General features: G+C 37.9%; 1 protein-coding gene across 1 annotated transcript in view; it reads left to right on the top strand.

Moving 5' to 3' along the window:
* Positions 1-13,772, top strand: part of myo5c (myosin VC) — a 94,749-nt gene that overhangs the window by 15,050 nt on the left and 65,927 nt on the right. Inside the window, exons 3-7 of the mRNA XM_072565074.1 lie at positions 5,034-5,205; positions 5,317-5,461; positions 9,045-9,201; positions 10,184-10,327; positions 13,236-13,317. Of these exons, the coding sequence (XP_072421175.1) occupies positions 5,034-5,205; positions 5,317-5,461; positions 9,045-9,201; positions 10,184-10,327; positions 13,236-13,317 (700 nt within the window). The remainder of the gene's footprint in view (positions 1-5,033; positions 5,206-5,316; positions 5,462-9,044; positions 9,202-10,183; positions 10,328-13,235; positions 13,318-13,772) is intronic.

Raw genomic sequence — 13,772 nt, forward strand, 5'->3', positions numbered from 1 at the left:
CAAATCATCTCAAAATGCTTCATGTTAAAAAAAAAATCTATTTGGAAATGTAGTCGTGTAAACGACCCCATGAAAAAAAACACAAGTGAATTTGCTTTGGCATTGTTAGAGCAATTAGGAAATTAGGATCTTATCTCACAGATGGTTGTTAAAACATTGAAAAGTTAAACAGAAGTAACAGATTAACTTGAGACTTGGAGTTGTTTTGGTGAAAACAGATGCCACTTGGTGCTCAGATGTGAAAATCTAGTTTGAGCAGTCAATTTGAGTCCTCATTGCGGCTTACCAGAATTTGAATTTGTCTGCAGGCACTAAAACAGGCATTGCAGGGTTTGAGCATCTGGATGGGATGACATTGGTATGTGAGTTGCAGCCAATCATTTCTCCTCAAGGTGTGGAGGCTGCTGATTGGTTCACAACAGCATGATTCAGAATAACTGTGACTGAGTGAGAGGTCATGCAGGATCCCAGACACATGTTGGGAGGTTCTGATGGAGCAGGTCCACAGGAGGAAGAAGCATACCTTATATCCAGACAGAAGATGTCTACCTTCCCTCCTGCCCTCGTCCCATATTTCAGCTACAGTTGTTCTGTCAGCTTTCATAGCCTTTGCCCATTCCTCCTCCAGATCAAGCAGAATGCTATTGACCAAGCATTTCCTTCTCCCTCACTCCTTATGAGGTGGCCAGTTATGCACTTGACATGAGAAATTAATAGCTTTCTATTCCTGATGAAGGGCTTTAGCCCGAAACGTCAATTTCGCTGCTCCTTGGATGCTGCCTGAACTGCTATGCTCTTCCAGCACCACTAATCTGGAATGAGAAATTAATTAATGTAGTATTAAGTGGCACTATGCAGATTCACATTGGTTCCTTGGTTGCAGACATGTTGTGGATTGCTACCTGTGTGGTCTGCATGGATTCTTTTCAATGCATATCACCAGAAGCAGTAGACAGGTTTTCCCCTCCAACATTTTCAGGCAAAACACTGAAGAGATTTTCCAGAATAATGATCAGAGTAGTTTTGTCATCCAGCACTTGAAAATTGCAGGACAAAGAGACACCATTTGAAGCTTTCCATTTTGCACTCACCAGTTCAAATGCAAGAATATTAAATCTGAAAGGGAAAAACAGTTTACACTGCATGAGGAGAAAAGTGTGCTGATTAGTTGGCAAGTGGAATCTCTGATCACAGTGGCTGCCATGGAGAGGACACCAGTAAACAGCCATCCCCACGGGTTGAACATTTTAATTGGAAACGGTGTATTGTTTTTCTGGTTGTAGAGGTAAGGGTCCTGCCTATGAATATACTTGTGTATATATAGCTTTCAGGGAACAATAGTATAATCCCTGCTGCAGTAGAATCCCTACGGTGTGGAAGCAGGCCATTCAGCCCATTGAGTTCACAACGACCGTCCAAAAGAGCATCCCACCCAGACCCACTTCTCTACCCTATCCATGTAACCCCATATTTGCCATGGTTAATACACCAATCCTGCACATCTTTGGACTGTGGGGGGAAACCAGAGCACTCGGAGGAAACCCATGCAACTCCACACAGACAGTTGCCTGAAGGTAGAATCGAACCCAGGTCCCTAGTGCTCTGAGGCAGAGTGCTAACCACTGAGCCACGACATGCAAATACTTCGACTAAGCAGAGTTGACTTACCTTTCTTTTCAAACCTCCAGCAGCAAATGAACTCAAATATTCCAAACTCGTGCTCAACCCTCCACAATGATTTGTTTACCAGTCACCATTAGGATAGGGCGTTAATCAAGTACTCATCACTAAAATCCCTTTCTAGTGATAAATGACGGTGGGCATTTTATGTGGTAATCAAGCTATTAACCACTCTCTGGGCAGTTGTTCTCCGAATAAGCTTCTAACACTTCACTACATTGTTGTCTCGTGCTAAACCTGACTTTCACAGCATCTCAGAATTATTATGTCACAAATGGAGGCCAGTGAGCCCATCGCACCTGCACAATACTGTACTGTACCAATCTATGAGACTGTACTGATGTTTCAGCTTCAAATCCTATCTCCAAGCATTCGGAGAACCTGGGGAAAATTGCTCCCCTTCCAAATATTTATTTAAATGTGGCCTTAGCATTTGAAATGAGAAAATATGAAAAGGTTTTGGTAAGGCAAATTAGGTGGTCATTTATTATTTGGAAAGTAAGAATTCAAATGGAGTAGACTTGCAAAGTGATGTGGGATCCATGTGCAAAATTCACTAAAAGTAACAATGCAGGTTAGTAAGACCACAACAAAACTACACATTAGGTTTAGTTCGAAAGGGATAGAATTGGAACGTGCAAAATTTGCACAAATCTTGAATGTTAGTTTCACCACACTAGACAGCAATGTGGACAGCAATCTGACTCTGGTAGATTGTTCCACCTAAAGAGTCAGGACACACTGCTTTCCACTGGAAGAATGCTATGATATCTGCAAGTGTGCCACTTTCAGATTATGAGTAAGCCAATGGTATTTTCGTTTAATTCATGGGATGTGAGCATTGCTCATCAGCATTTAACCCATTAGCAATTGCTTTTGGGAGATAGGAGTAAGTTGCCTTCCTAGCCTGCTGTGGTTTTTGTACAGTTGGAGCTCCCATACACCTGTTAGGAAGGATGTTCCAAGTCACACACTATAGTTACAGCAATCTATTCCAAGTCAGGATTCGGTGCAACTTTTGAGGGGAAATGGCAGCTGGTCGTGTTTCAATATACCAGATATCTTGTTCTCCTCGATGGTAAAGGTCACAGGTTTAGCCACTGCTGGAGTGCACTGCAGCCATGACGTGCCACTATTGGAGGAAGTGAACATTTTTAAGAAGGTGGCTCATTGATTAGCAGTGTTGCCTCACTGTGCCAGGGACCTGGGTTCAATTCCAGCCTTGGGTGATTGTACAAACTCCACAAAGACAGTCTCCCAGTATCTGCGAGGGTTTCCTTCAGGTGCTCCAGTTTCCTCCCACAATCCAAAGAGATGCAGGTTAGTTGGATTGGCCATGCTAAATTGCCCTGTAGTCCAGGGATATACAGGCTAGGAGAACCAAGTTAAAAGTCACACAACTCCAAGTTATAGTCCAACAGGTTTATTTGGAAGTATAAGCTTTTGGAACACTGTTCCTTTGTCAGGTTGCTACATACTGGAAGAGCAGCGCTGTGAAAGCTTGTTCTGCCAAATCAACCTGTTGAACTATAATCCGGTGTTGTGTGATTTTTAACTTTGTCCACTCCAGTCCAACACTGTCACCGTGACATCAGACTAGGTGAGTTGGCCATAGTAAGTGTGGTGTTATGGGGATAGGGTAGGGGCTGGGTCAGGATGGGATGCTGTTCAGAGAGTTGGTGTAGACTCAGTGGGACCAATGGCCTCTTTCGGCATTGTAGGAGTTCCATGAAGCGGTGATGATCAGGACTGATTTATTCCAGAATACGTTGAGCTTTTTAAGTGTTGCTGTAGCTCCATTAATCCAGACAAGTGAAGAATATTCCATCTACACTTGTAAAGACTTTGGGGAGTCAGGAGGTGAGTCACTTGCTGCAGTAGAGCTACCATCTGGTTATGATTATGGCATATCAGCTGACAGCACCTTTCTTATCTTATTGCTCATGGTCTCTTCAGAACATTATTTTTGCTTCTTATAGCAAAAGGCAAAGTGAGTTTTCCCATCAATTTTTGAGTCATTTATTTAACTAAATGAATAGAAATTTTATTAAGTTTCAGTCAATACTTATATAATAGTTTATAAAATTGAAATGGCCTATTTTAGAATATCAAATAGAATTGTATTGAGAAGTTATTTTTGAAGAAGTGTGTTGTAAGTTTTAAGTTTAAAACTCTCACACTGAAAACTTGAATTGCACACCTGAAGATTCAGTGCTTTCTGCTGAGTACAGGTCAATGCCAATTATTTTGACATTTATCCAAGCTTCAAAAACCTGAACGTTACTTGTTAAAGCCAAGTCATGTGCTTATGACGTTTACAATAATGTTTGATCATTCATTTAAAGAAAAGAGTCAACATATTCCATCAGTTTAGTGTTTCTAAATGATTCCTACATACTTCGGACAGTAGATTCTGATATGTTGCACAGTTGACTGTTTATTTTATATTTTAAATTGATTGAAATATACTGAAAGGGTGGAAACCAGTTCTACTCATTTGCCAGGCAGAATAAGTGAAGTATTCAAGCTCCATGCATTTTTTTACTAATATATAAATACGCAAATGGCAGTCAAACAGGTTAAACCTCTTGCTTTCCTTTATTTAACTTCAATCATTCATAGACAAAGACAATGTGGGTGTAGACATAGTTCACATTTTTTAAATTTCTAATTTGTCCAGCCCAGAGAATAAGCTAAGATGAATTGAATTAAATTGAATTAGCTTTACTGTTATATGGACTGCTTGAATTTAATTTGAATGTCGGTGCTCCCAGTTTTGCTAAATTTGCCCAGCAGACATACTTTAAATATTTTTCTGTAACCTATTAGCCAATTGTAAAGACTAATTTCTGTTCCATTCAATGAGGAACAGATATTTTACTTCCTTACTCATTGCCTTATAAATCGATCCGAGTACTTTTTCTTGTGTGTTTGCCAATGTACCTTTGTGCTGTAGTTAACAAACAACACTGGGGTCTGAGATGAATGGTGTTGATATAATATGATTGTTGCTTATGGAAGTTTGTACCATGCAAAAGAATAAAAATAAGTAAATAAATGATATGGCCTTACTCACATTTTGGTGCCTTAATATTGTTACTACACAGCATTCATCTGCGTATACTGTTTAAATATTTCCCATTCTTTAATGATAAAGTAGAACATGGCACCATGTCTGGTAATAAAGAAATGCTATACATGCCGCTGTATATGCTACCAAAATAACTAGTTTCCCAGTGTATTGATTCCTCCGTTGTGTGTAGCCTAATTGACTTCAGTGTTGAATAGTTGCATTTTTTTTAAAAAGTACGTCTCATATGCTCTGTTTTTCTCATTTAATTTGAACATTTTAGGAATTGGAGTATCCAGTTGATCCTGTTAAGATACAACTGCCACCTCTCCGAAATCCAGACATACTGGTGGGTGAAAATGACCTCACGGCACTCAGCTATCTCCATGAGCCTGCAGTTTTGCATAATCTCAAAGTGCGCTTTGTGGATTCCAAACTCATCTACACTTACTGTGGTATGAAATGAACCCACAGCAGATATCACAACACACTTTTTTGGAAATTGTCATTTGACTAACACGATGATTTTAGACTATGATAACTGTTGACTTTTTAAAAAACTTTAGGTATTATTCTTGTGGCTATTAACCCTTACAAAGAAATACCAATCTATGGAGATGCCATCATCCATGCCTACAGTGGGCAGAATATGGGCGATATGGATCCTCATATCTTTGCTGTGTCCGAAGAAGCTTACAAACAAATGGCCAGGTCAGTTTTCCCAACCTATTCAATATTGTTCTGGTCTCAGCTGAAGTTTAATAGATTTACTAGTTTAATAGATCATATTTTGATCTGTTTGGAGTTAACAATGTGTTCCCTCACTGAACCAGAAGCACACAATACTACAGGATTTGCTATAACAATAAAACAGAATTTTGTTAATGAAAGAAATTAAGATAAAATAGAATGAACCAAAATACCCACTTATCATAAAAATTCAAAGATTTTTAAACATTCAGCAGAAATGTTATTCAATTAACCACAAAATGTTCCATTTATAAATTGAAACAAAACAAAATGGCTAAATATATTACCCAAATTACATACTGGTACAATATACAACATATTATTCATATAATTCTCGTTCTAGAGTTCCTATATCGAGCATCCCAGTAGGTTTCAGTCACTTGTGCCTTCAAATTTTAAACTGCAAGTACCTTCAAGCTTGCTCCGCCATTCAATATGGCTATGGCTGATCGTTTAATTCAGTAGCCCTGTTTCAGCTTTCTGTCCATACCATTTGGTCACATTAACACTAAGCAACTAATTCTGAACATTCAATATTTTGGACTTAACAACTTTCTGAGACAGGCTCAGCATTCTCTGGGTGAAAGTGAGGACTGCAGATTCTGGAGATTAGAGTCGAGAGTGTGGTGCTAGAAAAGAGCAGCAGGTCAGGCAGCATCCAAGGAGCAGGCGAATCTACATTTCGGGCAAAAGCCCTTCCTCAGGAATGGTTTTCCTTTCTGAATGAAAGCATGTTTCCTCATCTCTAGTCCTAAATGGCCTGTCCCATATCCTTAAACTGCACACAGTACTCAGGTGTGCAACCATAGCTTCTGGTTCTGTCTCCTCTCCACTTTGAAAGTTCAGTCTACCACTTAGTTTCACTCTAAGGTCAGACAATCTGCTGCCGAAACACTCATCCAAAGTCTTATTCCTTCAAGATTCAATTATCTTGCAGCTTCTCTGGTCATTCATCTTCTGCCTCTTTATCCAAAGCTCTGCTACCTTTATTGTAAGATACCATTGTCCTGTTGATTTTTAACCTAGTCTCTCTTTATTCAAATTTTGCTTTCTTTTTATTCATTGTGTGATAATATTATGGCTTTAAGAGGTGTATTTTGTCCTGTTCTTTTTTATGAAGAGACATTGAGACAGAGGTGGTGATGAGTCTACTTCAAGCCGGTAAAATAAGCCACTTGTAAGACCTTTTTTTAAAAAATGTTGGAACAATAGAAGCAGCCTGAATGGGTGGGGTCAAGCTCCCACAGAACCAGAATTGTTTCTTTAGCTTTCAGTCGATGTTGGGGTTGTGAAAGCTGCTACATCTCCGTCTCTCTCTTTGCTACAGTTTCTCTTCCTGTTGCTAGAATTGCATGTGAGACTATCTATTTTACTGAATTTGCCTTTGCCGAGGGTCTGTTTATAGCATGTTACTATATTGGAACAGTTACTGTTTAGTAGTTGAATAATCTATTGCTCTGTTAAGTTTTTAAATAGAGGTATTCCATACTTTCTTTTGTTGTAGTTTAACTGTTGTGCATGAATAAGGTGTGTTTTGCTTCAGGTCTGATAGTTTGAGCAATTAAATTGCACCTGGAACATAACACTTGGCACTTTAAAATAAGAAAAAAGGTTTGGGTCTAGGCTATCCCCTTGACATGTTTTGAGGGGTTTGGTCTGGTCCATAACAACAGAATAGCTTGTGGTTTTCTGCTCAAATGATGAAATAGTTGAAATGTTGAATATGTCAGGATGTAATTTAGTTAACTGTGTAGTTTAGTTTCTGCTAAAAGTGCAGGATGTGTTGTTCAAATCTGTTGACATCTTTCTGTTGCCGCATTGTGATTGAGACAGGAAAAAAAATCATCTTGAGATAGACCTGGGCAACAGCAGGGATAAATGATTATTATGTGCATAGACAGTTAAAAGAAGTTGGTGAAGTAATTCCACAAAGGCTGGTATCCCATCACCAAATCACCCTTTATTTACACGGAGCCAGCTCTATGTCAATTAACCTCTGACACTCCACTCCTGTTTATATCTGTCAGTCAGGGCTCCCTGATTGGGTCTGTTAATTTGGTCCAATCAGGGAACTCATTTTTTATGATGTCTACCTGGCTGACCCTGTTATTAAACATTACATCTTCTATTTTGCAGGAAGGGGCTTATGAAAACAACCATTGTCAGGATATAATCATTCATCTTGGACATTGTGTATTTAGAGGTCCATACAGGTTTTTGAGCTTTCTAAAATATTTACTGAACGTGTCAGGAGCAAAAAGATCAATGAATATTATGTTTCTGCTTGGGAAGTTTGAGAGAAGGGTTAATAGTGTTTCCTTAGCTGCATATCTAATGCTTTAAGATTTCACTATACTCCTGCATGCATTGTTTTTGTACAAACATGAATCAATTCATTTGAAGTACCTAACTCTGTATAATATAGACAGGAGTTATATGTAATTAGAGGATTTTTGCATGAACTTTACCACAAGCTACATTTTTAAACTTGTTTTAAAATATAAGTGAACCAGTTTCAATGTTTGTACCAAGATATATGTTGTCTTTTAATAATGTGTAGGGAATATTTAACATCTGTGGTTTGTTTCATTATAATCTGTGGGAACCGTTTGTTAATCTCATACTAGGTCCATGGCACAGAAACCATCCATTTGGGGATAAAATAATACTCATAATAAAGAAACCAGTTATTGAATAAACTTTGATTCAAAGTCAAAAATAATTTGACTCCATTTTTATTTCAAATCATAAGCATTTAAAGCTAATTAAAATACCATTATTTTAATTATGCTGCTGATGGTATAGTTTAATGGTCCGATGTCATAGGTTATTTTCTTGTCAATCTTTAACCTTTTTAAACTCTTCAGCAGCAGAGAAGCAGTTTTTACTTTTAGTTTTTATTTTAAATAAACTTTAGTATGGTATGATCTGCCTGTAGACTACACTTCTAGGAAGGATATTATTAAACTGGAGAGAATTCAGAAGAGATTTACTAGGATGTTACCGGGTATGGAAGGTTTAAGTTCTAAAGAAAGACAGTGATGTCTTTCACTGGAATGTAGGAGGTTGAGAGGCAACCTTTATAGAAGTTTATAAGATAATGAGGGGTTTAGATAAAATTAATGTAGTTGTCTTTTCCCTAGGATGCGGTATTTCAAGACTAGGGCATGCATTTTTAAGGTGAGATGGGAGAGATTTTAAAAAATGCACGAGGAGCAAAATTTTACACAATAGGTGGTTCACATGTGGAATGAACTTCCTGAGGAAGTGATGGATGTGGATACAGTTACAATGTTTAAAAGACGTTTGGATAAGGACATGAATGGGAAAGGTTTGTAGAGACTAGTTTTAATGTGGGATTATGTTTGGCATGGACTGGTTGGACCAAAGGATCTGTTTTCCTGCTGTATGACTCTATGACTCTAAAACAACACTGTTCCCTGTATCTCAATATATGTGATGACAATAAATGAACTGAAATCAAGATAAGTTAGGTTTTATTTGTAGATCTGATGTATAATGTCTTCTTTCTTTGTCTTTGAAGGAAGAATAGAAACCAGTCTATTATTGTAAGTGGAGAATCGGGTGCAGGGAAGACTGTGTCTGCTCGATATGCGATGAGGTATTTTGCTACTGTTAGTAAGTCCAGTAGCAAGGCTTGTGTAGAAGATAAAGTCCTTGCATCAAATCCTATAACAGAGGTAAGAAGCAGCAAAGTAGTTTGTAATAGTTAAGAAACGTGATACCTGGGAAAATGCTCAAAACACGGCTATGAGAATTAAACATAGAACCATCTGCCTGGACTAGAAGGTCCAAGTTCAAGTTCTGTCTGTCTTGAAATGTTTCATATCATACCCAATCAGGTTGATTAAAAACAATCCCTAATGAAGAGCGTATGCCCGAAACGTCGATTCTCCTGTTCCTCAGATGCTGCCTGATCTGCTATGCTTTTTCAACACCACACTTTTCAACTCTGATCTCCAGCATCTCACATTCTCCTTTAAAGTAATTATAACCATCGTCCCCATTCTGTAGTTACTTACAGTTCTGAAATTATTCTAAGCTATCTCCTCCATTTATAATGTGTAATATTTCAACTTCTGAAGTTTTGTTTGGCTAATTTTTAGACAATCAAGAGCTATTGCTATTAGTTTCAATTGTCGGCATTATCTATTTGCTTGCTGTATAGTGATAAATAATCATACAGTCAATGTACAAGATATACAGTTCTGTATTACAAAAAAGTAGTGAAACTTAGGTTTATAGTTGACAGTGATAGGATAAATATCCCTGTCTATATGTTGTTATAGTTAAAATCTTCACAATGCAATATTTCTCTAACTTTAATTCAAGGTCGCTTTTTCCTTGCTAAATTTCAAAATTTATCCAATATAAATTAAACAACTTTTCATTATACAGATGTCTTTTTGCATGATTTAAATTCAACTTTAATCTGAAGTTATTTAAATGAATTTATCAATTGTGAAAATTGTTAAATTGACATTCTTTCATTTGTAAATTTTAGCCTTAACTCTAGCATTCTTTCAATGAAATGGAGAAATAACATTTCCATAACATTTTTTAGTGTTAATGTCACTGCTAATTATTTGTAGGTAATTTGGTTGCACTGTCCTTGTACTCTGTTTTACCTCCAGACGGCTGTAACACTGTTTTTGTTTCCAGGCTATTGGGAATGCAAAGACAACACGAAATGACAATAGTAGCCGTTTTGGTAAATACACAGAGATCAGTTTTAATAACCAGTATCGAATCATTGGTGCAAATATGAGAACTTACTTACTGGAAAAATCAAGGGTGGTATTTCAGGTAAGAATTGCATTTAGCAAAGAGTAATATTGTGGTTCTAAAATATGTTCATTTCTTGACCTTCTGTTACAGTCAGCTAAACACATTTACAATTGAAAAAAAATTGTCTTTTCTTTAGTAGATTAACTTTTGCTATTCTACACCACATCAGTCACTCATTCTTTTCTTTAATGTCCATTCATGGGATGTGGGCATTGCTGGCTGCGCCAACATTTTTTGCCTATTCTTACTTGCCCTGGAAAACGTGGTGAGTTGCCTTCTTGAACTGCTGAAGTCCATGGGTGTAGGATGGGTGTTCCAGGATTTTGACTCCGTGAAAGTGATGTACTTCCAAGTCACAATGTTGTGCACTTGGGGTGGGGGGGGTCATTCAGAACTATGGAACACAGTCTCAGAATAAGGGACAAACCATTTAGAACCAAGATGAGGATGAATGTTGAAAGTGGTGGAAATGTTATCTATCAAGTGAGTTTCTTTGTCCTAGATTGTGTTAAGTTTCTTGAATGTTGTTGGTGCTGCATACATCTCGGCGAATGGGGAGTATTCAATCACAGTGGGAGAAAGTGAGGACCGCAGATGCTGGAGATCAGAGTCGAGAGTGTGTTGCTGGAAAAGCACAGCAGGTCAGGTAGCAACCAAGGAGCAGGAGAATCAATGTTTTGGGCATAAGCTCTTTATCAGGAATTACTTGGGCCTTGTAAATGGTGGACAGGCTTGGGAGAGACGGGAAATGGGTTACTGCACAAAGTGACTTGCAAGGAATGTCCAGGTAGCTGATGATCATGTGCACTTTTGCTCAGGGTTATTGGATGATGTTTGTCTCAGATTTTGTGTTGGTAATGACAGCGAAACTGTCAGCATTGGCTATCGTTATAACATTGAAACTAACAGTCACTTCTAGTATCTACATATGCATTGAAGAACAGAGACATTCAGATGTCGCTGTTGCTGGTTCCATGTTTCTGCAAAAGGTGTGCTTTTAGGCATCCCACTCACTCGCTGCCCTCTTGTAAATTGAGGTTAAAAATCTCACAACACCACGTTATAGTCCAACAGGTTTATTTGGAAGCACTAGGTTTTGGTGCACTGCTCCTTCATCAGGTGGTGTGGAGCAGGACCATTAGACACAGAATTTACAGCAAAAGATTTCAGTGCCATACATCTGAAATAATATATTGAACAAACTTAGATTGCTGTTAGCAATATAGCACAGTTATTCTCACAGCTCCTGGTGAAGGAGCAGCACTCCAATAGCTAGTGCTTCCAAATAAACCTGTTGAATTATAACCTGGTGTTGTGTGATTTTTCTCTTGTAAATCAGCAGAGATCCAATTGACTTGATGGGAACATCCACTCTTGGTTGTTAGCCTTGCTGTAAAAAAAACCCTTGGAAATGTTCTATCTTCTTCATTGAGATACAACTCTGTTTAATAGTGTTCATGCATCGTAATTACTGCTGAGCATCCTTCATAGCTTTCAAACATAATTTTTATATCGACTTTGGCTTGTAGTACTGGATTTGAAAATCAGGACAAATGCAAGAATGCCAATTTTCATATCAGCAACTTGTTTCCTGTCAAATAAGTTGGTTTGGTGATTTGAAATTTGCCATTCTTGCATTTTTCCTGAGGAGCACAAGATGAAAAGTTCTAACAATATGCCTCTCTTTTCAGCAAGATTTAATTTTTATGTTTGTGGAATTTCAAATGATTCCAAAACAAATTCACACAATTTTTAAAACATGGGTTTAAAAAATAATCTTTGGATTATCCAATTATAATTTATTTTTTAAATAGAGAAATAAATTATTAAAAGTTCAAGACTTTAAGTGATTTTAACCTCTTGGTTTGCTGTCTGTGAATGCTTCAATCTAATTGGCTGCTTACCTGCTTGCTGATATCACTGTTGCTGGATGCAAAGAGATCCTTTTTACATGGTACCAGAGTTGATCTGTCCTTGGGATAGGACAAAGCCATACCACAGAATATACCATCTCTTTATTGGTAGCTTTTTTCAAGGTCAATAGTGAGTACCCTTACTTTGTTACTGAACCCAAAATCATCTGGTCCATTATTGCCATACCATTATCCTCTCACCAAAATAAACAACATCGAGGCAGATTCTAGTCACCCAGATTAACTAGATCAATTTCAAAACAAAACTGAATGAAGAAGAATACTTACTGCCCTGCAAGGAGATCTTAAGGAGACCAGGCCCATATTCTCATTGTTTCTCTTGCAGTATCAGGGAGGAGATTCAGAACTATGGAACACAGTCTCAGAATAAGGGACAAACCATTTAGAACCAAGATGAGGAGGGATTTATTCACTCAGAAGGTTTAGAACCTTTGAATTCTCTACTCCAGTTGACCATGTATCCTCTGACTTTGAGTATGTTCATGACAAAGAACGATATGTTTCTAGATACTAATAACATCAAAGGACATATAGATAGCAGCAGATGATGATGTTGAGGTAGATGTTCAACCAGACTCTAGAACAGTGGAGCAGACTTGAAGAGCTAACTGGTCTTTGTGTATAATGAGCAGTTGATTATTTGTTAATATTTTGAGGTATCTGTGATCTCCAGCAATGGATCTAATTTAATTCTTTTTTTTCTAAAAGCTATACAAGTTGAACAGTGCTGAATTTAACAGGGCCAACATGCTGATTGAAATAGGATATTGGGGGAAGCTCCAATTAGATAACATCGCTTTGTCCACTACTTTAAATTGTAACATTGGTTACTATTGCTTGTTAAAGTCTGTATCCTACATCTCCACAATAATCTTATTTTAAGTGCATTGGAAATGTGGTCCTCTAGATATTTAATGTCAGTTCATTATCAGTGCTGTAGTTGTATTTGACCCTATTATAATTGGATTACAATATCTATTTAATAAATCTAGGCTGAAAATGAAAGAAATTACCACATATTCTACCAGCTTTGTGCTTCTGCAGATCGACCTGAGTTCAAGCATCTGAAATTAGGTAGGTATATTAATAGCTTTCTGTCTCAAGAAAATCTGTTACCTTAAGAGCTTTACAGTCTGAATATTGTACTGTTCTTGTGAGTAGCATCTCTCTCATCTAGATGCTCTGGGTTTGAGTCCCACTCTAGGAATCAATGGCCAAGGAAGGTATGTGTGAGCAGGAGAAAGTGAGGACAGCAGATGCTGGAGATCAGAGACTAAAAGTATGGTATTAGATAAGCACAACAGGACAGACAGCATCCGAGGAGCAGGAGAGTCGACGTTTCGGGCATAAGCCCTTCATTAGGAATGATGAAGCTTATGCCCGGAACGTTGATTCTCCTGCTCCTTGGATGGTGCCTGACCTGCTGTGCTTTTCCAGCGCAACATTTTTTGACCCAACAGATTGAGCAACAACTTATAATTTATTTCAGAAAATGGCAGCCAGCCAGAGTGGGAATGAATTCTGGCCAG

The sequence above is a fragment of the Chiloscyllium punctatum genome, chromosome 48, assembly GCF_047496795.1.
Source record: "Chiloscyllium punctatum isolate Juve2018m chromosome 48, sChiPun1.3, whole genome shotgun sequence".
NCBI classification, from domain to species: Eukaryota; Metazoa; Chordata; class Chondrichthyes; order Orectolobiformes; family Hemiscylliidae; genus Chiloscyllium; species Chiloscyllium punctatum.